At 35.0% G+C, this 12,378-nt stretch overlaps 1 protein-coding gene across 4 annotated transcripts in view; it reads left to right on the forward strand.

Annotated features, from left to right (window-relative positions):
- Window positions 1-11,401, forward strand: part of HDAC9 (histone deacetylase 9) — an 85,160-nt gene extending 73,759 nt beyond the window's left edge. For all 4 annotated transcript variants that reach the window (XM_088150674.1, XM_088150672.1, XM_088150673.1 and 1 more), the window contains exon 12: window positions 8,668-11,401. In XM_088150674.1, coding sequence (XP_088006800.1) covers window positions 8,668-8,985 — 318 coding nt within the window. In that variant the 3' untranslated portion in view covers window positions 8,986-11,401. The remainder of the gene's footprint in view (window positions 1-8,667) is intronic.
- The last annotated feature ends 977 nt before the right edge of the window (window positions 11,402-12,378 follow it).

The raw sequence follows: 12,378 nt of genomic DNA on the forward strand, positions 1-12,378 counted from the left end.
CCCCCGTGATGTTATACTGTATGTTGTGTCTAAGTGGTTTATCCATTTTAGTACCTAATGCGAAGAGAGATCTCTTTGGAGAAGACCCTGATGCTGGGAAAGATTGAAGGCAAAAGGAGAAGAGGACGGCAGAGGATGAGATGGTTAGATAGCATCACTGAAGCAATGAGCATGAAACTGAGCAAACTCAGGGAGGCAGTGAAGGACAGGAAGGCCTGGCGCAATATGGTTCATGGGGTCACGAAGAGTCGGACACGACTTAACGACTAAACAACAACAACTTTCAGTACTTAGAAACGACTTAAAAATAAAGGTGGAGTGGCATCAAATCACACACACTGTTTGTGTTCCAATAATAAAGCCATGGGAAAAATTGGGGAAACTACATTTTTACAGACTTCCCTCTGTAAGAATACTTTTGTATTTTTCAGTATCACAAAAGTACTTGACTCAAATACAGTTCTCTTATAATCAATTCCAGCTATAAACCAACACTGTGATTAGAGTGACAACTACAAAATACTAACACAAGCCCAAAATACAGATTTTTCTGGAATATTTCTACTATAAAAAGAAAGAAACAAGTAAATTGGAGCAACAACTTAGCAATATTTCAGTGTAGTGAGAGAAAAAATCCCAAATGGTTTCTTCTGTCATTTGTCGGAGACCCAGCTTTTGATGTAGGAAACAGTATCCCTTCTCATTGGAGTCTGAAGTTTATACCTGTGGGATGCAATATACTGACCTTCTCAAAACATTTTAGCTGAGATGCAAATTTTGACATCTCATCTAGAAGTCAGCAGAGAGTCTTGCCCTTACTTTTTGAAAAATGAATGTGTGGAAACCTGAACTCGGCTTCCTATTTAAAGATACTTTGCTGTTGCCAGATTTAATATAATTCTATTGAGATGACAGCTTGTTTCCTTGCAGAGTCCTTTGATCATAATTTTTAGAACTCCATTCTGTCCAATAAAAGGAATAGCATGTCTGGCAGTTCCAGTTAACCAAATTGTCGTAGGTATCAAAAGACTGACACTGCAACAGAACTTTTACTGTTTTCAACTCCTATTAACTATCTCTGATTTAAAAGATGCCACTTCTATTCACACCATGTACACCAAGCTATTTTCTGTTACCTGAAATGTTAAAAATAAAATCTGCCAGGTCCAGTATTTGCTTCCCCCAGGAGCCATCTGTTTCCCCAAAAGAAGCCCTCAAGCAGGTCATCACTATAGTGCTCTACTATTTCAATAACTAACATTAAGAGGCATACTGCCCCAATCCAGGGCATAAAATTTAATCATGATGACTAATAACAATTGATGTTGTTATTTTGTCAATTATTTAAAATTTGTAGTCATCTCTATAGCTTATGATAGTGAATTGGATGTACTGTGCAAAGATATATTTCTTTTTGATTTGTTAGAATCCACATCATTCAGCTTAGTGGCAACCATAATCTTTCACTATTTTTGTCAGAATGATGAAAGCATCATGGTTTCACAAGCTCCACCCCTTTCTATGTGTCATGACCCTTAAAAAAGGGTGCAACATTGCTAGCATCACTCTGATCCCCTTTGCCCCTCTCACAAATCATTCTGATTCAGATTCAGTTTCTCATACTATGAGAAAAAGAAGAAAAAATACTGTAACTTTCTATCCACTTCCTTCTACATCATGCCTAATTTTACACCCTAAATTTTCCATCTACACATTTTTTTTAAGCTACAAACTCCCATTGTTGTAAATTTCAAGTTGTACGTACCCTTGAATTGACATAACTGTAGATTGTTCTGTAGAGCTGTATGAAAGATCTCCAGCATATGTTTTCCTTTTTTCACAACAGTCACACATTGGGTTGTGTTCTCAATCAGCTACCTATCAGAATTCCAAGATTCTTCTCTTGATCTGCTTCTACCAGTTCCAGATCATGCAAAACTAAAAATTGTATTCTGGATCAACTCAAAATACATTGTCTCCTACATTGCCTGGAAAGGCAAAAAGATCTAGTCTAAATTGCTAAAAACTACTTCTGACCACCTGAGACTTCCCTGTTAAAGTTGAATCCAGGACAGCTATAAAACTATATACATTTGATTATTCAAAGGGAGTACAGGCACCTAAGACGAAACATCTTTTTTTAAAAAAAATCCATATTAATCAATTTACCTATCCAGAGTCCTCATTTGTTTGAATTAAGTGTCAGTTTGTTTATCTATCTTGAACTTCTGCCTGAGTTCTACAATGAAATGAGAGGTAGAGTTGAGTTTCAGCCATAGTTTGAGAGCATTTCAGTGAAACCTCTAACAAAATTACGCTTTGATAAGATACAAATATAAAATTGGGAGATAATTTTAATAACAGAATTCCCCAAGGACCATGTTCTAAATCTGATAATCTAGTCTTGCTTCCAAAGTCCTACTGCCAGTGTAGAGCAAACATAAATCTAGATGAAACATGTATCACTCACACTTAACAAAGTCTGTAAAATACGAAACACAAATAGTGGTTCTTAATTCAGCAGGTGAAGTTACAGCCTATGACTTCTGTCAGGAAAACACCTTGAGCAACTTTCAGAAAATCCAGCCTCAAGGTTGTAGCAACATTCAGAGCTGCAGAGCTATCCCAAAGCCCTTAGAATGGTATGGCAGACAGCCTGTATTCCTGTATTCCCATTCCTTACGATGAACTGCAATCTTGCAGTGTGGAATGGAAGCCTCATAAGAGCTACAGCTATGTAAATAAATAGTAAAGAAGTCAGGGTTATCAATAAATAATTGTTCCAGCTTTTAGTCATCACAGGATCCTTAATCACCTAAACTAAATACTTTTGAGTATTTTATCAATATTTGCTTTGGTATTGCTAATCTTATAAAATATTAATTTTTATTTCATGAAGACAATTTCTCTAAATAGGTTTTATTGAGGTTGAAAGAAGAAAAATCTATATGTTTTCATTATTTAAATAAACAGCTGCTTACTGCCACAAGTGATTAAATGCATGGATGGATCTATGCATAATATTGGTTTTAGCTAAACTGACTAGTATAAATTATGCCCCTTAGGAATTTATGTCATGCTTTTTGGAGTACTTTGCAGAGAGTATGCAACCTAATTTATCTCTGTAGTCCTTTATTCTGCTCCTCTTAGTAGGTGCTTTATGGGTCCTTTGTTGTTTGAACATCTGCATGGCTATTTAATCTGAAGGACTGCAGGAAATTATGGATTTTATGAAAGCTAACACTTGGGAAATGCACGTGTGTGTGTATCTATGTATTATATTCAGTAGCCAGTTTATTTACTTATATTTTCATGTTGAGTGAAGTCGCTTGCTTGCTTGCTTCATTTTTTCAAAAAAAAAATAAAAAATCCTGTACTACTGCCCCTGCTTAGATGGGCTTATGCAAGTTCCTTGTGATTTAATTTTCTGGGGAACAAAAAAAAAGAAAAAAGAAAAGTAAAAAAGAAATGGTTCAGGTATCATTTATTGGAAGCTCCTTTTTTACATCTTAATAATTTGCAAGCACTGGTGTTGTGAAGAAAAAAAATACAGATTTTAATCTAGTCATTAGTTCAAATAGACTATACATTCATTATTAAAGAATTGTCTTTCTAAATCATAGGCCTGTAGGCAAACAACATGTACATTTAGGATTTCTTTATATAGCCGTTGTATATTTTGGACTTGATTATATACCTACAGTTGTTAAGTGACTGAAATCCCTAACCAATTGGATACAGTTATAACTGATTGAGGGAAGCAGAATCAGACTGACTTTCACCTAGTTCCTGTAGTTGACAAGCCCCCACTCTCAAAGTGGGATGTCAAATTTGACACCTGTAGTAGGGATGAGTATTTCTGTTCATATATATTATGTCATTCATAATATATTTTCCCATCTCTGCATTATTATGATTTTTTAAAAATGTGCAAAAATTATTTAAATACTTTTTTAAAAACCATTATAATAATAAAATATGCATTTATAAATATATTTTGAGTCAAGTATACATTTCTGTTTCTAAACAAAATGAAGTTTTAGGTTTAGTTCTTATTTAGCTATTTCAGTTCTTCTGGAAAATCTTTATATAAAAAACAAGTCAAATTTATTTTGCTCATAATAGTTTATTCATTCATTCATTCATTCATTCATTCATTCAATTTATATATAATAGTGCAAAATACTCTTAGTATAAAATATTTTGCTGTCTAAATATTAATATTTTAGCCTTTCTAAAATTCTGATTCTTGAGAGCAACTGCTGAAGCATTTAGCAGGTGGCATTTACTGTCTTGGAGCCAGAAATTATGTCATGAGGTTAAAAAAAGAACAAGAAGCAAAGTATGAATGTAAGTATGGATGGGGTGGAAGCAAGGATGATTTGCAAATATAGAAATATGTGGAGAGGAGAATATATTGATAGGGTTGTGTGTGTGTAGGTGTACTAAATTGTTTGCGAACAGCATGTTCAGTTAAACACCATCCCCAACATAAACCAGTTCCTCTTCTGTACAAAGCATATATTTTCTATTATATTTCTGTCAGGGAACATTCCTCTACATAATTATTTCAAAGTTAACTATACTGAAACTTTACATTTGAATTGTTAATTGAGGTTACAGGATGTTAGATGAAAAAATTTGGATTCCTGTTCCAAAATTGGACAGCCTGTATATTGGATAGGCTGTGATCTGGACAGGCTTTGTATTGTTAAAAGTGTTAAAATTCATATTCTAACAGAAGAGCTAATATCTAATCTCTGTAACTAGAAGAACATGTAATTAATTGGTAGAATGGATTGTACTAGGGCTGTGAATGCTTCAGAAATGATTGGGAAGGAGTGCTTCAAGAGAGTGTCTATCTCTACTTAGCTACATATGTACTGTACCTACCACACACAACACAAATGTCAAACAAATCAACAAGAAAACTTAACTTAGCAGTTGGCCTTTTATACTGATTATCATTCACAAGATTTTTTTCCTTAGGTAGCTGTTAAGAAAAAAATCACCCATTAGCATCTTTGAGAGGTACAGCCACTGTTCTGTATGTTGAGTAAGATTTAAATAGTAAGCCTTGTATATCCTATGTCCATGTATTTACAGATAATATGAGCATGAAAACGACCAGTATAGATTTTAAATTGCCATTGTTGTTCAGTCGTTAAGTCGTGTCCGACTCTTCGTGACCCCATGAACCGTATTGCGCCAGGCCTTCCTGTCCTTCACTGCCTCCCTGAGTTTGCTCAGTTTCATGCTCATTGTTTCAGTGATGCTATCTAACCATCTCATCCTCTGCCGTCCTCTTCTCCTTTTGCCTTCAATCTTTCCCAGCATCAGGGTCTTTTCCAAAGAGTCCTCTCTTCGCATTAGGTGACCAAAGTATCTGAGTTTGAGCTTCATTATCAATCCTTCCAATGAGCAATCAGGGTTGATTTCCTTTAAGGTTGACTGGTTTGACCTCCTAGCAGTCCAGGGGACTCTTAAGAGTCTTCTGCAGCACCACAGTTCAAAGGCATCAATTCTTCGGCATTCAGCCTTCTTTATGGTCCAGCTCTCACAGCCATACATTACTACTGGAAAAACCATAGCTTTGACTATGCGGATCTTTGTCGGCAAGGTGACGTCTCTGCTTTTTAATATGCTATCTAGGTTTGCCATAGCTTTCCTCCCAAGGAGCAAGCGTCTTTTAATTTCATGACTGCAGTCTCCGTCTGCGGTGATCTTGGATCCCAAATAAATGAAGTCTGTTACTGCTTCCATTTCTACCCCTTCTATTTGCCAGGAATTGATGGGTCCAGATGCCATGATCTTAGTTTTTTTAATGTTGAGTTTCAAGCCAGCTTTTGCACTCTCCTCTTTCACCCTCATCAAGAGGCTCTTTAGTTCTTCTTCACTTTCTGCCATTATTAAATTGCCAATCCTGCTTCAAATGCTGCTGTTATTTTTAATATCCTTATTATGAGGGACATGATTTTCTTTTTCCTTACTGAGTGCCCGGAAACACACATGCTAAAATTTATCTGCTTTATATTGAACTGTCAAATATATCTTAAAATCATGTAATCAGCCAGCATTTAGGGTATAATTCAGCAGCAGCTGATGCGAATAACCTGGCCTACCCCATATCACCTGCCATGTCCCAATATCAGTCTTACAGGTTTTGTGTATGGCGTGGAAGTTGGGATTATAACATCTTATTCTGTACTTCAGTTAGCATAGTATCTTGGGTCAGCCCTCCAAGTTATCTGCCACAGCCTTGTTCTAACTCAAATCCTCCAAGCTTCTCTGTCCTATGAGCACTTGATTTCCTGCTTGCCTAGAGACAAACAGTTCCAGGCTGTCTAATAGCTTGGTTGGCCTCTTTGGTCAAATACAATGCACCCTTGATTCTCAAAGGTTTCCAGCTTTTTCCTTTGTGCTAGTTTTGATTCCAGAAATTTTGTCAGCTTCTCAGTCCTTTACAGCTGCTAGGAGACAAATAAATGCATCCCTAATTCCAACCCCCTGCTGCAAAAATTAGATTGAGCTCCAGTTGTTTTCCTACCACAGCCATATGGGTTCTTCCCCTTGAATTTCTGACTGGGAGCTAGAGACATCCTGTGACAATTGCATAGAAAGGTAGTGATCAGTTACATTTGATTAAGCTGAAATGTTATTTTTAAAAAATTCAATTAAGGATATTTTAGCAGAAAAATGATCTAAATTTCTTCAGTCACACACAACATGTTCTTGGGGGACTGCAGCTCTCACTTTGGTGAAACAAGGATATTAATGCTTACTTTCTCTGTATGTGAGAGTGTATGTATGTGTAGATGTTCTAAAAATCCACTTATGTATATAAATCTACTTTTATATATAGTAGATATATATACTCCAAAAAAGACTTGGAATTTATTTAGTGTATCAGTGCTAAAGTTGCTGTAAATGTGCTCTTTATGTGAACTATTCCAGATGTCACATGAGGGTTGCAACATCTGCCTTTATCAGGTCTGCAAGAATAGAAATATAATGCATTGCAGAAGAAAAAAAGATCCTCACTTTGAACTTGAAAGCATGCAGAAGGAGTACAGTGAGGAAATAAATATGTTTCCTAACTGGGCTGTAATCTGGATCTCATTCTCTCTTGGATTCTCTTTAAGGGTAACCCACCTGATGCCGAGCAACTGGCATATGGAATGTTTTACAGCTGGTCCAGCATCAGTGACTCATGTAGCTGTAGATGATTATCTGTCACACAGATGTTTTAGCTTGTATTTTTCAACTAGCCAGTCAGCAGCAGCCATTTCTGGTGGTTCAGTAACAGATGTTTCAAGCGTCTGAATATCTTGTCTATTCTGAAGATAAGCAGCTAGTTTCTTTGCATACTTGATCCATTTCAGCAGTTTTGGAAGCAATTGGAGAATGTGTGCTTCCTTGTATAGCATCTATCTTGAGTTCCATCATCACACTACAAAAGATCAATGTGCTACTATTCCTTGCTCTTACCCAAATGTGCTGTTGTTTTCAGAAGGAAATCTGGGATCCCAAATGAAATTATTATCAGTCTTTTAATTTTCTTCTTGTATTTTCTTCTTCATTTATTGAGTTATGTATAATTGCAGCTAGCAAAGGCAAATATCAGCAGCCCAAGATTATCAACTTTGCAACAGGCTCACTTACAATGAATAAAAGAAAATAAAGAAAAGCCAAAGTCAGTTTGCTGTCATTTAATAAACTACAATGATGCAATCTGAAAACTATAGGAATGTTCCAATAATATTTAGGACATTTAGGACATTCCAATAATATTTAGGAACATTTATATAGATATTGCTAATTAGGAGGCAATTAGTCAAGTATAATTAGAAAATTAGTTATCTGTTTTCTCCCTTAGCAGTTGTTACAAAAGTTGTTGAAAATCATCTAGCATGATGTTAATCTCTCTCTCTCACACACACATACTAGTTAATACTTCCCATTATTCTCCACTGTCATCTCTACACACTTGCCTGTAGAGACAGAAGAATGAGGAACCACCTAATAATAAGTATAGTAGCTTTAAAATAAAATTCACATTTAGAAGTTGAAAACACAACTACATAAAACTAAGCTAGTTTTTCATCATATCCCTAAATCTTCAAAGTCTGCTGAGCAGTGAAACAACTGTATAGTTTTAAATTCATAATTTAAAGATCTTACAGCTACTATATTTCTTACTTGGGAAGGAGCACCATCTGTTACAGAAAATGCTGTATTTAAAAGTAAAAAACATGAGTAAAATCAGCATCTGTTACATATGCATGTTCAGTTGACAAATTCTGTTTAGTTTTGCTGTTTATGAACTTGGCATAACAAGTATGTGGATATACTCATACATATATTGTAATGGACTTCTAATGTATATGTTGTTGTACACAGTTTTTCTAGTATAATTTTTTCCATGCAGTTTTCCATAGTAAACTGTAGCTTTGTGCATACTTTTCTATAATAAAATGCAAAATGTGCATTTTCTTGTAATATACAGGTGTCAGTTATATTGTCCACTGAAACTAAATTCTCTTTTATAAAAATTACTGTGCCACAAACTGTTCATTTAATTCCATCGTAAAGAATTAAGCCAAGTAGCTTTTCATCCTTATATTTCTCTGTCTACTCCCTTCACCCCATTCCTGTTCCCTATTTCAGATGCTTTCTAAGTCTATAGAACAATTAAAACAACCTGGCAGTTTAGAAGAAGCCGAAGAAGAACTTCAAGGAGAACATTTGATGCAGGAAGAAAGAGTTTCTCCTGTTGGTATCAGCATTAGGGATGACGGCAGTAGTATTTCTTTGGACAGCAAACTGGGACAACCTCTGGGGGCTGTGAAGGTGAAAGAGGAACCAAGGGACAGTGATGATGATATTCAAAATCAGCAAATGGAATCTGGGGAGAAAGCTGCTTTTATGCAACAGGTAATAGGCAAAGATTTAGCTCCAGGTTTTGTAATTAAAGTGATTATTTGAGTACAATCATAATAACATTTTAAAATCCCTAATAGACAGAATGTTTATTATATTTTTCCATCTTCAGAATCCCAAGGAATTATGTGTTTTAACATTCAGCAAACGTAAGAACAGCAGATGGGCCCATACTTTAAGCATAGTGAAAAAGTGCTTGTTAAATTAAGGATGACTTGCTGTTGTATACACTTTTTAGTTATTAGTAGAAGGCATATTAGCTATAATGGATTCTGCCACATTAGTTCTAGTGGAAAGGAACTCATTATTGTATAAACTTACTGTGGAGATCAGTGACTGCTGACCAAACCTGAGAATTGTGCTCTTTCACACTCACTCTTGCCTATCTCTAAACTTCTTTGACCTTGCTTAATGTACATTTTCTTCAGTTTGTACATGATGTACAATACTAGTCCTACACACTGTTAAAAGAAGAGGAATCTTCTTTCCTTTGTTAGACAGATTCTGGTCCAAATATCAATGATCTGAGCTTTGTATATAGAATATAATATGAGGGAACCAAGATAGAAAGCTAATGGAAAAAAATTGAATGCACTGTTCAAAATGAATTTTGTTTTTTGGGGTTTTTTTTCCTTTCTACATTCATTAATTTTATGTCCCTTTTCAAAAAAAAAACATTCTTGCCTCTATTCCATTTGAAGGTATTTGTAGCAAGAAACCTAACTTTTAAGTTACTAGATCTTTTCCCATCAGCTGACTTGTTCAAAAAAAGTAAAATGACAAAACAGCACAGACTTTAGCAGAAGGGTTACATGCTGATGACAGTGTCAATGTTTTCAGCATCCACCTGGGGGACAACGTTTTCCAGCACACTTCTTTCGTTGTTCAAAAGGCAACAACCATTCATTATGAAGTAGCCCATCAAAGCCATTGGGGACATTTTGCAAAGCATAGATGCTTCGGTGCTTATCCAGATTCCTAGTAATATGTGAATTATAAAATATGATAAAACAACAATATCATTTGGGGAATTTTTCTTAAGAACTATGTACAAAAGTATGTTATATACAACCACTAGTATGTTAAAGAGGGTTTTGTCCCCCGTCCCCCCCCCCCCCCCCGAGGCATGCATGCATTTGTAGGTGGTTGTGCCTCCAGAAGGATTCTGGTCCTTTCAAATGCTATATCATTGGGATAACTTGATATGCAGTAGAAACTGTTGCTTACTTAAGTCAGTGCTGTGTCAGTCACTTCTTTTTTCCCGAAGAATAATAATTGTGTGGAGCTGGACAGAAATGCCTTGTGGAAACAGGAAGTCCAAGTAATTCATGCACTTGGAATGTAAGAACTGAGCAAAGAGAAGCAGAGGGTAGTGTTTTATTCTCTGTTTTGTAAAGGGCACTGTATGAGTTGATTTATGTTCAGAGAAAACAGCACAGCAAATAGGGAAATCATTAAGGAAGTTTTCCAGTGAAACATTTCCTTTTCTATTTCCTTTTGATATGTTTACTATGTTGTAGTTTACTTCTGTTTAGCTAAAGATTCACTGTATTAACATCCCCTTATGGATAATCCAGGACTGACCTGGAGTGAATTTTGACACTTTTTTTCTGTTATACTGTTTATATTTTAAGGTATTTTAAGGTTCAGTATCCTTTTCAACAAAGAGAGGTGTTTTGCCAAATGAAGAATATTGTTCTAATATAAGCTTGTGGTATTTACATTTTAACTTTATTTTCTAGAATCCATTATAAAATGTTACAATATGTACAGAATAATGTTTTCCATGTATAGGTATATACCTATAATCATAAAAGATAGGGTGGACAGGCAAATAAAATGTCTTTATAATTGACTATTTTCTTACACTGGACAATGTTCATAGTTGAAGGTTTATATCTAGGTTATTTCTTGTGACAAATGTAGATATCTACCTAACTCAGATTACATGTGATTACCACTGTGATCATCATGTATATGTGTGGCAAAATAGGCAAATGTTCACATATGATGGTGAACATGAGTTTCTTGCACAGGGAAAATACCAGAATAAGAAAATGGTGATGCGTAAAGCAATTCTAAATTCTAAACTGTACACCTATAGTACAACTGTTGCCTTTTCTAGTCACATTTAGGGATTGGAAGCATTTTCTCTAGTGCTGTTTATTTGGTGCTTCCCCTCCCCCCACCTCTCCTCAATGTGTATATCTGACTTCCCACAAGCAGTTTGATTTACTAAACCTGAAACAGAGAACTCCACCATTCAGACAACCTCTTAAATATGTGCAACGCTTTGAGGAGGAGGGGCATAGAAGGTGATAATTCATTGTTGAACTTTAGGAACAGAATTGTTTTTTCCAGTAGAGGCCAGCTAAAGTATTTCCATCAACTTCATTAGCGTATACAGACAGACCATTATGAGGTTTTAGAATGTAATGCATCTGTGGAAGCTGTTTTTTCCTGAACAGAAGTCACGAAACAGGCATATGATAGGGGAAATATGTTCAGATTCTACACATTTTAATTTCTTTTTATTCATACAGTCTTTTTAGCACAGTGAAACAGAAATAGTGCATCTTTTGTGTACATTTTATTTGGATAAGAATATGAATATGAATACATTTTTCTATAAAAAATGTTTCAAAAACACATGTAACTAAAAAGGTATTTTTATAATGCAGTTGAGAAAATTTACCCCATTCTAGTCAATGGATTTCCATGCCATTCAAATTTTTGAGAAATTACCTGAAACCAGTGAAAAGGGAAAACCGGGTTTAAGGAATCTTATTTTTGATTGCTAATTGTCACACTTAAAATCTATTGTATTTATTATAATTTACACTTTTGGTGATCTCTTGTTCGTGTTGTAAAAATATTCTGTTTGTATGTTCCCTATTTTGCCTAATACAAATCTATATATTCCTTTCGCAAATAAAGTTTTTTTTTTCTCAAATGATTCCCTTTCACCTACTTGACTTTGTGTAAATTTGATTAATTTTCAACTAGTGCTTTTTATTTCATATTGGCAATATGTTTGCTTATTATTGTTCAAACAGTGGATTTAGGACCATGATTTTATTTCCCAGTTTAAATTACACAAAGTCTATTTTTGGTCTGTTATGTGATCCCACATTAACCATTACACATTGTAAAAAATATGGAAAGATTCTCTGTGCATGTTCATTTTATCCTCATCACATTTGTCTTAAATATGTGGATCAACCATTTTATCACCTTGAAGACTGTAATGTAAATAAATACTAGTTTTCCAGAATTTTGATTCTGGTTATCCAAAATTTTGACACATGAATATTATTTGACTCCAAGTGTTTTAAAAATTAGTATGGAAGTGATTTATTTGCTCATGAGATATTATAGAATTGGTGGTAGTCCTCAGGAACTTACAGATAAGAAGTACAAGATGACCATATTAAGGAT

This window comes from Python bivittatus, unplaced genomic scaffold (genome assembly GCF_059951505.1).
Source record: "Python bivittatus isolate LINGU-HERP-01145 unplaced genomic scaffold, Pbiv_v1 ctg000610_np1212, whole genome shotgun sequence".
Taxonomy (NCBI): Eukaryota; Metazoa; Chordata; class Lepidosauria; order Squamata; family Pythonidae; genus Python; species Python bivittatus.